At 35.9% G+C, this 15,811-nt stretch overlaps 1 protein-coding gene across 1 annotated transcript in view; it reads left to right on the top strand.

The window, feature by feature from the left end:
- LOC111158116 (centrosomal protein 112) overlaps positions 1 to 15,811 on the top strand; it is a 414,110-nt gene that overhangs the window by 10,183 nt on the left and 388,116 nt on the right. Inside the window, exon 3 of the mRNA XM_022519974.1 lies at positions 1,877 to 2,049. Coding sequence (XP_022375682.1) covers positions 1,877 to 2,049 — 173 coding nt within the window. The remainder of the gene's footprint in view (positions 1 to 1,876; positions 2,050 to 15,811) is intronic.

The raw sequence follows: 15,811 nt of genomic DNA, 5'->3' as shown, positions 1-15,811 counted from the left end.
TGGGGTAAATACCCAGTAGTGCAATTGCAGGGTCATAGGGTAACTCTATTTTTAATTTCTAAAGGAATCTCCACACTGTTCTCTAAAGTGGCTGCACCAACTTGCATTCCCACCAACAGTGTAAGAGGGTTCCCCTTTCTCCACATCCTTTCCAACACTTGTTGTTTACTGTCCTGTTAATTTTGGCCATTCTAACTGGTATAAGGTAGTATCTCAATGTGGTTTGATTTGAATCCCCCGGATGGCTAATGATGAACATTTCTTTGTGTCTGTTAGCCATATGTATGTTTTCTTTGGAGAAGTGTCTGTTCATGTCTTCTGCCCATTTTTTTGACATGAATATCTGTTTTGTGTGTGTTGAGTTTGAGGAGTTCTTTATAGATCTTGGATATCAGCCCTTTGTCTGTAGTGTCATTTGCAAATATCTTCTCCCATTCTGTGGGTTGCCTCTTTGTTTTGCTGACTGTTACCTTTGCTGTGCAGAAGCTTTTTATCTTGATGAAGTCCCAAAAGTTCATTTTTGCTTTTGTTTCCTTTGCCTTTGGAGACATGTCTTGAAAGAAGTTGCTGTGGCGGATGTCTAAGAGGTTACTGCCTATGTTCTCCTCTAGGATTTTGATAAGATTTCTGCCTCACGTTGAGGTCTTTTATCCATTTTGAGTTTATCTTTGTGTATGGGGTAAGAGAATAGTTGAGTTTCATTCTTCTCTTCATAGCTGTCCGATTTTCCCAGCACCATTTATTAAAGAGACTGTCCTTTTTCCACTGGAAATTTTTTCCTGCTTTGTCAAAGATTATTTGACCATAGAGTTGCGGGTCCATATCTGGACTCTCTGCTCTGTCCCACTGGTCTTTGTGTCTGTTTTTGTGCCAGTACCATGCTGTCTTGGTGATCACAGCTTTGTAGTAAAGCTTGAAATCAGGCAACATGATGCCCCCAGTTTTGTTTTTCTTTTTCAACATTTCCATAGCAATTCGGTCTTTTCCGGTTCCATACAAATTTTAGGATTGTTTGTTCCAGCACTTTGAAAAGTGCTGGTGGAATTTTGATCGGGACGGCATTGAAAGTATAGATTGCTCTGGGCAGTATAGACATTTTAACAATGTTTATACTTCTGATCCATGAGCATGGTATGCTTTTCCATCTTTTTGTGTCTTCTTCAATTTCTTTCATGAGTGTTCTGTAGTTCCTTGAGTAGAGACCCTTTACCTCTTTGGTTAGGTTTATTCCAAGATATTTTATGGTTCTTGGTGCTATAGTAAATGGAATCGATTCTCTAATTTCCCTTTCTGTATTTTCATTGTTAGTGTATAAGAAAGCAACTGATTTATGTACATTGATTTTGTATCCTGCCACATTACTGAGTTGCTCTAAGAGTTCTAGTAGTTTGGGGGTGTGATAAGTGTATTCTTAATTCCCTTCACCTATTTCCCCCTTCCCCCTCACCCACCTCCCCTTTGATAACCACCAGTTTGTTCTCTATTAAGGGTCTGGTTGGTGGGTTTTTTTGTTTGTTTGTTTGTTTCCTTTTTTTGTTGTTGTTCATTGGTTTCTTAAATTCCACATAAGAGTGAAATCATGTGGTCATTTATCTTTCTATAAAGCTGTAATTTTTTATAATATAAATAATTATCAGATTTATCTGTTATGTAATTTTTATCATTTATCAGATTTCTTATACAGCAAAGCATAACTAAAATGTAAAATGGTATCCACTTTATGTTTTTTAATATTTCATAATTCATTATGCATTTTTAATGTAATTGAATTTGAGTATTTGAAAGGCTGTTACCAGACTTGAAACTTGGTGGAAATCTTAACTATTTCATTATAGTACATTTTGAAAGAATAATTTTTCTAATTTTTAAAAATCAGTCCATCTATTTTGATGAACCAAATCCAGCACGAGCAAAAGGTTCAAGCCCGGAAGCATTACCAGACTGGGTAATGGGTGAGCTGGGGACCAGTGAACACAAATTAAATGAATCGTGGAAGCTTTCATCTGGAGAAGATTACTCTTTGGTGCAGTCGCCAACTGATGTACACAGGTATGCTATGAAAATGGGATTTAAACTGTCTTCAGATCTGGTTCATATGTTGCTTTTCCTTGTGGGTTTTTTTTTTTAGTGGTAAATTGGCTTAGTTTATAATTTCATTATATTCGAGGGCTGTGAAGGGATGTCAGGTAGGAAAAATAACAGTTTTGCTTAAACACTTATGATACATGCAAGATTCTGTTATAGTTTTAGCCACTTTTTGGGTGTTCGTTAAATATATATAGATATATATATCCCATACTCAGAAGCTAGTGCCTGAGAACCTTTAAATAACTTCTTTGTTTTCCTTTATGACAAGCATGAATTAAGAACATTGTTAATGACTTCGCCAAGATGTAACATCCTGCATATTCATCTTGAAACTTATGCTTGAATTTCTCTTCTTTTCCCCTCATTGCACAATATTTGTTTTGACTTAATAAAATAATGAATATAAAGGTAAACCCCAGTCAACTGTGTTTTCTCACCAAAGCATGAAACTTAAGTAGGATTTTTAGTGCAAATAAGAATAAACTTCTAAGGTTTTCAAATACACAAAAAGTTTATTATTGTTGTAGTATAACTTTTGGCCTTTAGGAGGGATAGATTTCCATTGGACTTTTATCAAATTTTGAATTTAACTTGGGCATTGTTTTCTGAAAAGTTAAAATTTTGGACAGTGGCAAATTGACATGGAACACACTTTATGTTCTACGTCTCACCTTTCTCTTGCTAGTTTTAATATTTTGGAACTTGATGTAGTTAACAGTATAATCTTTCTCTTTTTACTGTCATTTTTTTTGGTTTATTCCTTAATCAGATAGAGAAATGTTATTAGTAATTTGAAATGTATTCATGGTTGATGTAGTCTGGTTACAGGTTTTTCAGACCGCACATATTATGATGGGAAAGAGCAGACAGATGAACACAAGGCAAGAAATCCAGTCTACGTGAAATTTGTTTTATTAGAAAGGGGAAACAAAATGGAGAGGCAATAAGGAAAAATGGTAGAGTTAAGGAGACATTCAGAAGATTAAAGAGAAATGAATAGATGAGTTAATAGCAGGTGGTGTTAGATACTTATTTTTTGCAGTCACAGGAGATTTAAAAATAGAAGAGGGGTTATTGTGGCATTTTTGTCAGCCTTGTAGTTGGTAAATGGAGGTATAAAGAGATAAGAAAAACAATTCTTGGTTTGGCTGCAAAATCCATTAGGTGTTTGCCAAAACATTTCTTGAGTGTCCAACTAAAAGCTACATTCCTTTTTAGGTAATAAGTATGGAGATGACAGTATAAAGGTGAACTAAAATAGGTTCCCATGTCTTGGAGCTGAGCAGAGGTTGGATACTGATGATCTTCTTGGACTGAATGAATCATGGGGTGGATAGATTTGTTTTGTTGGACTTGTAGAGTGTCTTTAAAGATTTTTGAATGAGTCATTCAGAATTAATAATTGGGGAATTTCATATAAATACCTAGTTTTTTTGACTATTAAAAAACTGGAGACCCAGCTGTCTTTCGAGAAGACAGCCAGGTTGGAGATAAGTAATTCTTGGTTATTCCCCTGATGCATCATGCCTTCACTGTTTGCTGCTCGTTTCTGACACTGAGTTTGTCTATGAGCTCTTTTTCCCTTTTAAGAAGGGTTGAGAGGTGAAAGAAGTACTTCTTTTCACATTTTTACATTCTGTCGCAAGTGGGAAGAAGAAAGGTAGATGAAGAGGGCTCATATGACTCAAAAAGAGGAGAGAGACTGCATCTTTGTAGAAGTGAAGACTGTCCCTACATCTGGCAGTGTAATAATTCATTTGTTACCTGGATCCTACAGACATTGGATTGTTAAGGGTAGTTTTAGGTAAATAGGGAAGAGAGTTAGGTGCGTGGAGAATTTCCATATGGTGATTATGTGTGCTTGTGGGGATTTTTGTGAAGATTGAGGTGTGTGTAAAAGTAAGGTTGAGGGTAGGAAATTTTTTTTTAAAGATTTATTTATTTATTTGACGAGAGAGAGAGACATCACTAGTAGGCAGAGAGGGAGGGGGAAGCAGGCTCCCCGCTGAGCAGAGATTCCTGATGTGGGGCTCGATCCCAGGACCCTGAGATCATGACCCAAGCTGAAGGCAGAGGCTTAACCCACTGAACCACCCAGGTGCCCTGAGGGTAGGAAATTTGAGAAATCAGGGAGTCTAGGTGAATGGGCTTTTCTTCTTGGAACAGAGGGTAAAGTTTAAGAAAATATAGTGAGAATATTCTTCAAATATTATTCAGTGACTTTTCTGGAAAATGATACCATAGTAAAACCTCCACAATTTTAACATATAACTTCTTTTTCCTTGTTGCTCACCTGTAATAAAATGGCATGTAATGCAAGTTATTCAAATAATACAGCAGGCAGTCATTTGGTTCTCTTCAGTCCTTCAGACCTTACAGTTCAAAAAAGTCTTATTTGACACCCCAGGTCTGTTTGAGGGACTCTGTGTTTCCCTGGTGCGCTCATGACATTCAAGGGTTCCATATCTCTCCTCTGTGCTAGAGTGTAAATGTCAGGAGGCAGAGACTGTGCTTTTTCTATTTGCACTGTGTTTCCAGCATCTAGTGCTGGGCGGGAACCTCTTAGGAACTCTCTAAGTATTTGTATTTGTTGAGTGCTTACGTGCATGAATGAATGAATGGTGTTGGGCACCACCACATACTTAATCTGTGCAAAAACCTTTTGAGACGGGTAGATTGTGACAGAGAGGATGGCCCACGAGGATTAAAATAAAACTTTCAGGACAAGTTGAGGAAAGGATAAATTTTAGAAGAAGTTAAGAGAAGTGGTATAGGCTGTAGAGATGCCCTTCACACACTGTGAGGAATATAAAGACAGTGAGCCGGAAAAGGCATACTGAAATATCTTTCTGGTCAAGTATCAGAATACCACGAAGGCTAGTGTCCAATGAGTGCCACAAAAGAAAACTTCTCAGAATATCTTTTCTTATTTTTTTCTCTTAATTTGATCTATTTTCAAATTTTAATTTGATTTAAAATTTTAATCCACATGTACATGAATTAACAGATATTTGTAATTTTATATACATGAAGGCATTTAAAAAATAAAACTTTTACTTTAGCTAAGGTCAATAAAACTGATTTAAAAGCCAAATACATAATGTGTCAGATGAGATCAGAAGTGGTGGTAAGAGTCTACTGATGGTCTGTCTCCATTTTTCTAAAGTTGCTCCTTTACTAAGTAGTCATACTGTGCTAATGAAAAAGTTAGTATCTGCTAGTGTCAGCCTAATACAGCTAATCAGTTCTGTAAGAAATTGTTTTAAAAAGTTTAAGAGGCTTATAATATTTGACACATGTATGTTTTTATAGTGAATAATTTATTGTTACTTAGAACTGAAGTTTAATGCTGCCTCATAAATTTTACAACCACTTCAACTTGTCCTTTGAAAAACCTCTTTAATCTTAAAAGATTTTCCCCCTTAGTGTTTCTTTTTTGATCACTTTATAAAATCCTGCTTTACTTAGACCTTTTTGTCTGTGAAGTATTTCTAATGGCATTTTAGATTATGCTGTTTGTGTCCTAGCCTTTTTATATTATTAAAGATGCAGAGCCCTTCTGAAGCCTCTTTGTTAGGCCTCTCTATTCAGCGGAGGTGACACCTTTCCTTTACCTTTATTCTTCCTGTAGGATGTGGGCTGTAGCTTCGTTCTGAACATGTTAGAAGTAGTAGGAGGTTATATTCTGCTATGCTTATTCTCGTGCCCCAGCCCCCCCCGATACACATCATACCACGAGTAAACTTAGCATTTCACATCAGGCAGCTTTGACACGTAGCTAGTTCCATCCTGGTTTTGTTCTTTGCTTTCCTTTTTCATTATTCTTAGTTTAGGGTTAGGTTATTATGTATGTTTTCTTTTACAAAAACCGCTTTTCACATCATTTTGCTATTTTATTAGAGATCTATTGCTGCATTTAGATGGCAGACATCTGCTTATTTTCTTGGCGGTGAAATATTTTACTTACATTTGAGTTTGGATCATGATTTTATAAAATGTTACTGATGAGACCGTAGACTTAGATCTCATCCCTGCACAGTCTGGCTGATTTCATTTAGTTCTGCCACCATGAGCTGTATCCATATATATATTGTTTCCTGGTCATCCTTCAGATACTTACCACTGTGATCTGGTAAAGACCTTAATTACCTTTGTGGTAGACAGACTTTCAGGTGGCTCCATGGTCCTCCTCTGGGTTTTCACAGTCTTGTGTAATCCCTACTCCTTGGGTATGGGTAGGACCTGCGACTTGCTTCTAACTAATAGAATATGGCAATGGTGTTGGGATGTCACTTCCATGATTACACTATGATATGTAAGACTCTGCCCTGCCAGCAGACTGGGTCTGGAGTCTTGCTGCCTTTTCCTTGCTGGCTTTGTAGCTATTGGACACTGAATGCTGCTGACAACCCTGTGAGTGGGGAAGTGGATCCTTCCCCAGGAGAGCCTCCAGATGAGAACCCAGCTCTGGGCAAACCATGATGGTGGCCTCATAAGGTCCTAAGCAGAGGGCCCCGCTCAGCTGTACTTACACTTTGGACCCACAGAAACTATGAGAACATATGTGTGTTGTTTAAAGCTCTTCAGTTTGTGGTACTTTGTTATGCAACACTAGATGCCTAATACAGTTTTTGTCCTCCTTTTAGGAAGTTATACAAACTGTATACAATACCTGCTTCTTGTAAAAACCTGAGTGTAGAAACACGTGGAGTAAAAAGTCAAAGCCCTTCTCTCCAGATCCTCCTATTCCACTTGCCTCACGGGATGTAATAGTCATCAGCAGTTTGGTGTGTATCATTCTCTGGTAGACACATAGCTACACAAAGGTAATTACAAAGTTAGGAGCTAGCGTGCACTCTCTGCACTGTTCTGAGACTTGCTTTTTTGCCACTTGCCCTTGTCTGATCCTGTCGTGTAGTCCGTGTGTCTTTTTAATTGCAGATCATAATCCATAGTGTGGATAGACTGTAATTTAACTTAATTTAACCTGTCTCTGTTGCTTTTAATTCTCTATTGTTATAGAGAATGCTTTGGTAACATTTTGGTACATATATGGCTCTGCAGCTGCCTGCGTTTTGGACTGTTACTGATGCCCAGAAAAGAAATCACTGGTTCAGTAGCTAGGTGCATTAACAAGTTTAATAGATAAACTATTGGTGGGATAATTAGTAGGTGCAACATTTTGTGAGTTGGTAACAAAAATCTGTATGGGCTAGTATGGGGAAATCTCTAAGATATATAAAGTTTAAAGGAAGTATATGAAAGTATAGCGAGCTTCCATTTTTGTGTGTGTGTGTATTTTAAAGAGAATATGTGGATACATAGGTGTACACGTGTAAGGGATATTTCTGGGTGCCACGTTTGAAACAGTTTTACTTTTAGAGTATAGGACTAGTCAGGTGTGGAAGTTGAAAACTTTTATTTTGTACATGTGTCTGTGTTATTTTTAATAGTCTACACACTTATTTTTTTGATAGATTCTGTTTAGTTGCCCTCCAGAATATCATCTTATTAAGATGTTTGGGCATGGACATCATTAACATTAACGATGTACACTTAACTATAAGAAACAAATATACAAGTTTAAACACAAGAATGAAATTTTCCCCCAAAATGAATACTTGTAGATTTCACTTGTATTTCTAGTTTGTGAAAACAGAAATCAAGTGGGATAAGTTGTACCATTTATGGAGTATCTACTGCATGCTAATACTATTCCAGACATCTTTTATGAGTTATCTGATTTCATCCTCCTCCAGTTCTTTGAGGTTGCCGTGATGGCCCTTTGTATTTATAGATGAGGTAACAGCTTCAGAAAGGCCGTGACACTTCTAGTCACGGATCCAGTTTCAGAGTCTAGGTCTTGAAGATTCCAAACCTCACGTTCTTTCTAGTCGACCATGTAAACACGAGTACTTTCCGCAGCAAATAAAGAAATTCCACTTTCATCTATCTTTTCCCCACTTGAGCTGCATCAGCAGTCCTGGGTGACTGTGCCTTTGTTCTTGGTTATTTCTAGGCTGAGCTGAAAGGAGGCAGTTTGCCTTTGTTCAAATCTCACTTCTGACACTTGGCAACCATGTGTCCTCAGGCAAGTTACTTAAATTTCCCTAAACCCTGGTTTCATCATTTGTAAAATGGAGATCTAGAGCCTCTGACACAAGACCTGGGAAGGTGTTAAGCTGTTCTGGCCACCATCATTGCCAACATGGTGATTGTTATTTTAATAGTTCCTGCAGGGCCTTGCTTCTTAGTTTATTTGACCATTCTTTGCTTTCTCTAATTATCCAATCTTCCTAAAGGATATTATCTTAAAATCAATTGGTCAGTTATTTTGAGTTACTAAAAATCATTGGGTTCTTGAGAAAAATAAATTAATGGGTATGCAGAAAGCTTCTCATTGTAAATATGAACCTGCACACTTTCAGAATAAGGAGTGGTAGGAGTAGTTTAAAAGAGGCTTCGAAGGAATCTTTATTTAGGTAAGTCAGCAAATCCCTTTCCCCTTCAGACAGAAGGAATACAGTATCTCTGGCCCCACGCCCTACTTTTTTTTTTTTTTTTTTTGCATTTGGCCATACCCTAAATTAGAGGCTGCCTAAGTAATAGTTAGACATAAGTTCATGTTGTCTCTGTATATTCTTTTTGTGCATTACCCCAAACACAGAATACAAAGATAATAGGTTGTATTCTTGTCTTATGATTCTGTGGAAAATGTTTTGAAGCTTCTTTTTAATGGCTTGTCATTATTTTTATGACTTTTCAGGGAAGTATGATGTGGTTTGGTAGCTTATCACTGAAGTGAAGTTAGGGTCTAGGATAGAAAAGATAGAAAAAAGAAAAAGAGTGCTTTAATGCCACTTATTATTTTTACTTGAAAGTTTGCTTCAAAGTTACAGGTTAAGAGAGGGTGAAGGGGCGTTAAGAAGAATCAGCCTGCTTCCCCGTGGAAGAAACACATGGATTCTGCTTATTTTAGAGGACTTTGTTCATGAAAAAGAAAGCATTGGTTTAGATTTCTTTAAATGCCATCTTATTGAGATCTACCATCTAGATTACATAAAAATTCTAGGAATGTGCAAACAGAATTATTATTTATTGTATATTACTTTTACCATATTAGATTTAGGTTATCTTTATATGAATTAAAGTTTTATCTCTTAATTTATGTTGTATCCTCTAAATTATAAATTTGTTCGTATCTATAGAAAGGACTTGGAGAATAATTATCCTATTTTAAGTGATTATAGAGGGCTATAATTTTTTTGCATCTAGCTTTAATGAGATCCTTCCATGGGTTATTCGATGCCAGATTTTAGTTTGGAGTGAAGAATCTAATTATAGCCCTGCCTTTATGGAAAATATGATTTGTTTTACAATGATCCTCTTTATGATGTGGTTTTCCAGGAATGCATTGCAGCAAAAAGCTGGGACTGTGTATGTCCTTTAAAAATGTCTCCCAGTAGAGCAACCATTTCATTTGCTTGTGTATTTTACCAACATGGCCAGCAGATGGCGAGCAAGCATAACAAAAATGTAGTTGTGATTGCGCATGTTGATCTATGTGGAAAAAAACATTTTTCGCTTTAAAAAATAATGATGTCAAAACAAACTGAGGGTTAATGGGGGGAGGGGAGTTGGGGGGGTGGGATTATGGACACTGGGGAGGGTATGTGCTATGGTGAGTGCTGTGAAGTGTGTAAACCTGGCGATTCACAGACCTGTACCCCTGGGGATAAAAATATATTATATGTTTATAAAAAAAAATAATAATGATGTAATTTTTAGTCTGGATACTTAAAAAACTGTAAAAAAATATTTTTACTTTGTTAAGCTCTATTTTTATATGTAAACGACCTTAACACTATAAATAGCCCCTACTCCTAGATCGTTGGATGAATATATGGGGGAGCTGATCAAAACCTTTCCTTCCTAGGGATTCTTTATACCCACTGGCATAAATAAATACGGTTGGGATTACACGTAGTAAAACATCCTTAAATGTTCACTAAATACATTCATTATATTTACAAATAGCCCCGCTGTTTGGGCAAAGATATATTCTGCAGCAGCACCTTCCAATAGAACTAACTGCATAGAAATGGCCTATGGCTATGCTGTCCAACACAGGAGCCACTATTCACATATGACTGCTAAGCACTTGACATGTGACTAGTGTGACTGAGGAGATGAATTTTACATGGTAATTAATTTAAATAGCCATCTGTGATTTAGTGGTTGCTCTATTGGGCTTGGAACGGTAGACCCGGGTCTTCCGCAGGGCCGTTGTGTTGTAAAACGTGAGCTACCAGTGGAGAGCTGCCATCGCGGTGGGGGCTGTGGGATGCAGACAGGGACTAAGAGTTGGGTCTTGGTGCATATAAACCGCCTCTACCCTAGAGGAGACCTTTTTTCTGTGCTTCCTTGTAATTTCACAGGTATCTCTTCTTTGATGATCATCACCCATGATCAACACCTAGTTGCATTTCTTTCAGTCAGTCTTGGGTTTTAGAGGGGCTCTTGCGAATAAATATTTTTGAAAGAAAGAAAAATTAATCATTTTTCTTAAATTAATTTTTTTCACCATTTTGTTTGGTTAGAACACTTAGGATGGATTATATCTGATTAATTTGATATTTTTGATATAGTGGCCACTTAACCTTGAGCTCTAGAAATAAGTCTGCTACATAAATGGAGAATGAAAACTGTTTCTTAGGGTACTCCATAAAACCTAACATAATATTTCACTCTCATAAAACCATTTAACTACTCATTAATTTTCGACATTCATGTACTAATTAAATATCATTCTTCGGTGTTCACCAAGGCAAGGAAGTGGCAACAGATTTGTAACTGAGATGGAATTGCTTTGAAAATAATGGCCTTGCTTTTCTCTTAGGTATTTTTTTTTTAAAGTGAGTCAGATTTTTACAAACATAGTCACTTTCTAAAAATTTTAAGGAGTGGGGCTTTGTAACAGCATCTTTTTATTTTTATTTATTTATTTTTTGTGAGATTATAATATTGAACAGTTTTGATTGTCCTTTTAATAAACAAAAAAGGATGACAGTAAGCTTATAAGTATATTACTGTAAAACTTAATTTTAAGGGAATGAAAATACTAAGTGTTGTGCTATTAAACCAGAGATCTATTATTAAATGTTTACTTAATTGTATGATTTTTAAAGACAGTTTTTATTTTTAATTTTTAAAATTACATGTGTTATTTTAAGGTAAGAAATGAGGAAAACATGAAGTCTTTAGTCTATGACTCCGGTTATTTTTTAGTTTTGTTAAGCATTTAATTTTTTTTTTTAAATTTAGTTTTTCTTTTTATTCCTAATAGAGTTCCCTTTGAAAAAATAAAATAAGTATGTTATGGGTCATTGAAAGTTATTTGTATTTTCTTATTTTCAATGTTATTTGATAGTTTATTGCATTATTAATTGTTGTTATTTATTTTTATGTTTCGTTCGTATTTAGCAATACCCTTAGAAGACAATTCAGATGGTTGTGTAACATTATGACCCACTGCTCAGATTAATGCAAAGACATGAAATCTAGTTAGTTCTTGCTTTAATTTTCTGATCATTTATAATGCAGTAGTTGTGCAGAAGTTGTACTACTCTGCGATATTTTACAACTTTGAAACAGCATACATGTAAAAAGTGTACAAGAATATACAGGTATACTTTAAAGAACAGTTACAAAATAAACATCTCTATCCTTTTGGTGCACCCAAGAAATATCATGTTATAGTACCCAAGGAGACCTTCGGGTGTCCTTCACTGTTGGCTCCTCTTCCCGTCTCCTGAGAGGAGCATTGTCCTGTCTTTTATGTTAATCATTTCTTTGCGTTTTAATTTTTTGAACGTTATATAAGTGGGACCATACTTTTTATATTATTTTGAAGCTTCTTTTTCTCACCATATTTCTCAGATTCATCCATGTTAATAAATGTAGCTGTAGTTTAGTCTTTGTGGCAAACTTCTAAAATCAACATGTAACATACAACAAGACACAAAATCTCATGTCTAAAGCTTGATGAAGTTTTACAAAATGAATACCTTTATATAACCACCTTTTAAATCAAGATAGAGAACATCATCGGCTCTCCAGAAACCTCTGTCTTGCTCCTCTCCAGTCATTTATCATCCCTACTCTGCCAAGTAACCACTATTCTGCATTATATCACTATAGATTAGTTTTAACTGTTCCTGATTCATAAAGTATGTTCACTTTTTTCTAGCTTCATTGGCTCAACATTATTTTGGGAGATTGATTCATGTTGTCATTGGCTCAACATTATTTTGGGAGATTGATTCATGTTGTTGCATTTAGCAACGGATTTTTTTTTTAAATTTTACTACTGTGTGAATATATCACATTTATATGTCCATTCTACTGTTACTGGGCATTTGGGTTTTTCCAGGTTTTGGCTATTAGAAATAATTCTGCTGTGAACATTCTTTTACATGTGTTTTAGTGCACATATGTATGCTATGTTGACTTGGAAGTGTAATTACAGCAGATACTGCCAAAAAATTTTCCCAAATGGTTACAGCAATTTCTATTTCCATAGTAGGACTTCGGAGTCTGTAGCTCTCCATCTTTCCCAGCACTTTTGGTCAGTTTCTTTCAGTTTTAGCAATTCTAATATGGCGTTTTAACTTGCATTTTCTCTCATGACTAATGACATTGAGCACTTTTCCCCATGCTTTTTGGCCATTTGGAAGTCCTCTCTTGTGAAGTTCCTATTTATTTTTAATAAAAAACGGTTTGTCAGTCTTTTCTGTATTGGTTTGTCATAATTCTTCTGCATACAAATTGTTGATTGATACATGTATGGCAAATATCTTCTTCTCCTTTCACTGTGTGTTCTGTTGAATGTTATTAAATTATAATGTAGTTTTATTTGTTATTTGTCTCTGATATCATTTGTGTTTGTTTTTGTGTGTCGTGTTTAAGATTACTTGCCTTATCTATCCCGGGATTATGGAGAGACTTGTCTGTGTTAGCTTCTTGAAGCTTTCTAATTTTATCTTTCTCATTTAGGCATGTCCCACATCTGTAATTGATTTTTACATATGAAGTGAGGTAGGGCTCCCACCACACCCCTGCCCGCCACTGGCCCAGGATAGCGGATAGCCATTTGATCTAGCACCTTAAAAAAAACAAAACAAAAAGAAAAAACCCAAAACCCCTATTCTTTTCCCTCTGCTGTCATTGGCATCATTATTGTAAACTAGGAAATCTGATTTGTGTGGGTTTGTTTCTGGACTCTTATCTCCTACATTTGTCTGTTTGTCTATCTATGTGCTAGTCTACGCTGCCTTAATTACTGTAGCTTTGAAATAAATCTTGATTTTTAGTAGTGTAGTATATGCTTACCTTGGTTTTTTACATTTTCATTTAAATTTTATGAATAGCTTGCCAGTTTATACACACACACACCCCTCTGTTGAGATTGTGATTGCATATGTATTGAGTTTGTAAATCAATTTGGGAAGAATTAATATCTTTATAATATGGAATTATGCTCCAAGACTCAGGCAAACAGTGATCTGCTTTTTGTCTCTATAGTTTTGTCTTTTCTAGAAATTTCACGAGTGGAATCATAAAGTATGTAGTCTTATGCATCTGGTTCTTTTACTTCGTGCATTATTATTGAAATTCATTTGCATGTATCCATAGTTTATTATGAATAATGCAGCTATGGGCATTCATCCTGCAAATTTTTCTTTGAACAGGTGTTTTTCATTTCTTTTGGGTAGATAGCTAGCAGTGGGTTGTATGATAAGTGTATAGTTAACTTTTTAAGGGAAATATCAAACCATGTTCCAAAGTGGCAGTACCATTTTACATCCCCATTAACAATGTATGAATGTTTCAATTTTTCACATCCTCAACTCTTGGTATTATAAGTGTTTTTGATTCTGATCATTTTAATGGGCATGGGTAGTATTGCATTGTGGTTTTAATTTGCATTCCCCTAATAACTATGCTGAGCATTTTTTCATGAGCTTAATGGTCATTGGTATATCTTTGGAGAAATGTCTGTTCTAATAGTTACTTGCTCCCCACACACCCAACTAACAATAATCATTATAGACATTTCTAAAAAGGAGAATAATGGGAGGCACAGAGTAGTCATTGGTCCATAGCAATTTTGAAATCTAGTTAGGCAAATATTAAAAATTCCTTAGTTAAGGCTCTAGACCTTGGAATAATATTCCATGTCTCTTGGCTCTTCCCACTGGGTTCTTGATTCCATCTTGTGAGTTCTTCCTTTTTAATGGAAGAGAGCACGTATTTGCAGCTGAGTAGTTTTCTCAACTGCTTCCTTCCAGAAGAATTTTGGGAGTCCACTGACCCCTTCTTATTTTGTATTCTATCTTTTCAGTCCAGGGGAGAAATGATTTTGCTGATATGATTATCTCAAAAACTTTGTAGACCTCCTATACATCTCACTCATGTTCATTCCATTAGACAAAATCTACCTAAATTAATCTCATTGAGAGTCCCTTTCTATGTTGGGTTGCTTGGGAGAAGATTGAGTGGCAATGACCTTAACCTTTCTGGAGACTTCATTGTTTGATTGAGAGAATCTGTATGGAATAGGCTTAATCTTTTTAAAGGTCTCTATGTGTCTGTATAGTACTCTGATGTACCACCTTTAATCTTTTTGATCTTATAAAAAGGTTTTTCATTTCTACTGTATTTCAAGGCAGTGCCCAAACTTCACTTGGATGCCATTTCTTACTTTAGCATCTTTTGCCAGCTGGACACAGAAAATTTTTAAAACCATGAAGCCCTCGTTCTTTTTTCTTTTAATTTGTTACTCTCCTCTTGCATTTTACTGTAGGCAACAAGAAATACTTTGTTTGGAAATCTCCTTCACTGTATCACTTACCTAATTTATTAACAACATTTTCTATTTTACATGTTACTGAAGGTGATAGTGGGCTTTCTGCTGCTGTATAAAAAGGATCCCTCTCCCTCTAGTTTTTAATAACGTCTCTCTCATTTCATCTTGAACTCTCACTGGCAGTGTCCTCAAATTCCAGATTTCTACCTACAGCTTCTTCAAGTCAATTTTGTCTTTCTCTAGCATACTATTCAAAGTCCTTCCAGACTCCCACCACTATCTGGTTCACTTGACATTTCCAAGTTTTTAGGCACTATCTCACTTCCAAGTACCAAAATCCATATTAGTTGTTGTCTATTGTGCCATAACAAATTACTCCAAGTCTTAGCATCTTAAAAACAATAAACATTTATTATCTTGTGGACATGACTTAGCTGAGATTTGTGGCTCAGGTTCTCTTATAAAGCTGCAGTCCAAGTATTTGTGGGGTATTTGTCTGAGGGTCTCAGTCTTATGGCTTTCATTCAGAGGCTTCCCTGAGTTTCTTGTTGTTTAGACTTCTCCAATGGACAGCATGCAGCATGGTAGCTGGCTTGCATTAGAGAGGATAAGCAAGGTGGAAACCAGAATCTTTTTGTAAACTAATCTTGGAAGCGATATCCTACCACTTGTGTTAGATTCAGGTTATTAGAAGTAAATTACTAGATTCATTGTACAGTCTAAGAAAAGGGCTTATACAAGGGCACAAATACCAGAAGATGGGGATCATAGGGAGCCATATTAGATGTTGCATAACATATACCTAGAACAAGTATTAAAAATAGAATAGAAAGACCTATAACCAGGAAGAAATAT

Source organism: Enhydra lutris, unplaced genomic scaffold, assembly GCF_002288905.1.
Source record: "Enhydra lutris kenyoni isolate GAN:26980312 unplaced genomic scaffold, ASM228890v2 scaffoldscaffold57, whole genome shotgun sequence".
NCBI classification, from domain to species: Eukaryota; Metazoa; Chordata; class Mammalia; order Carnivora; family Mustelidae; genus Enhydra; species Enhydra lutris.
This window is presented reverse-complemented; position numbering and strand designations above follow the sequence as displayed.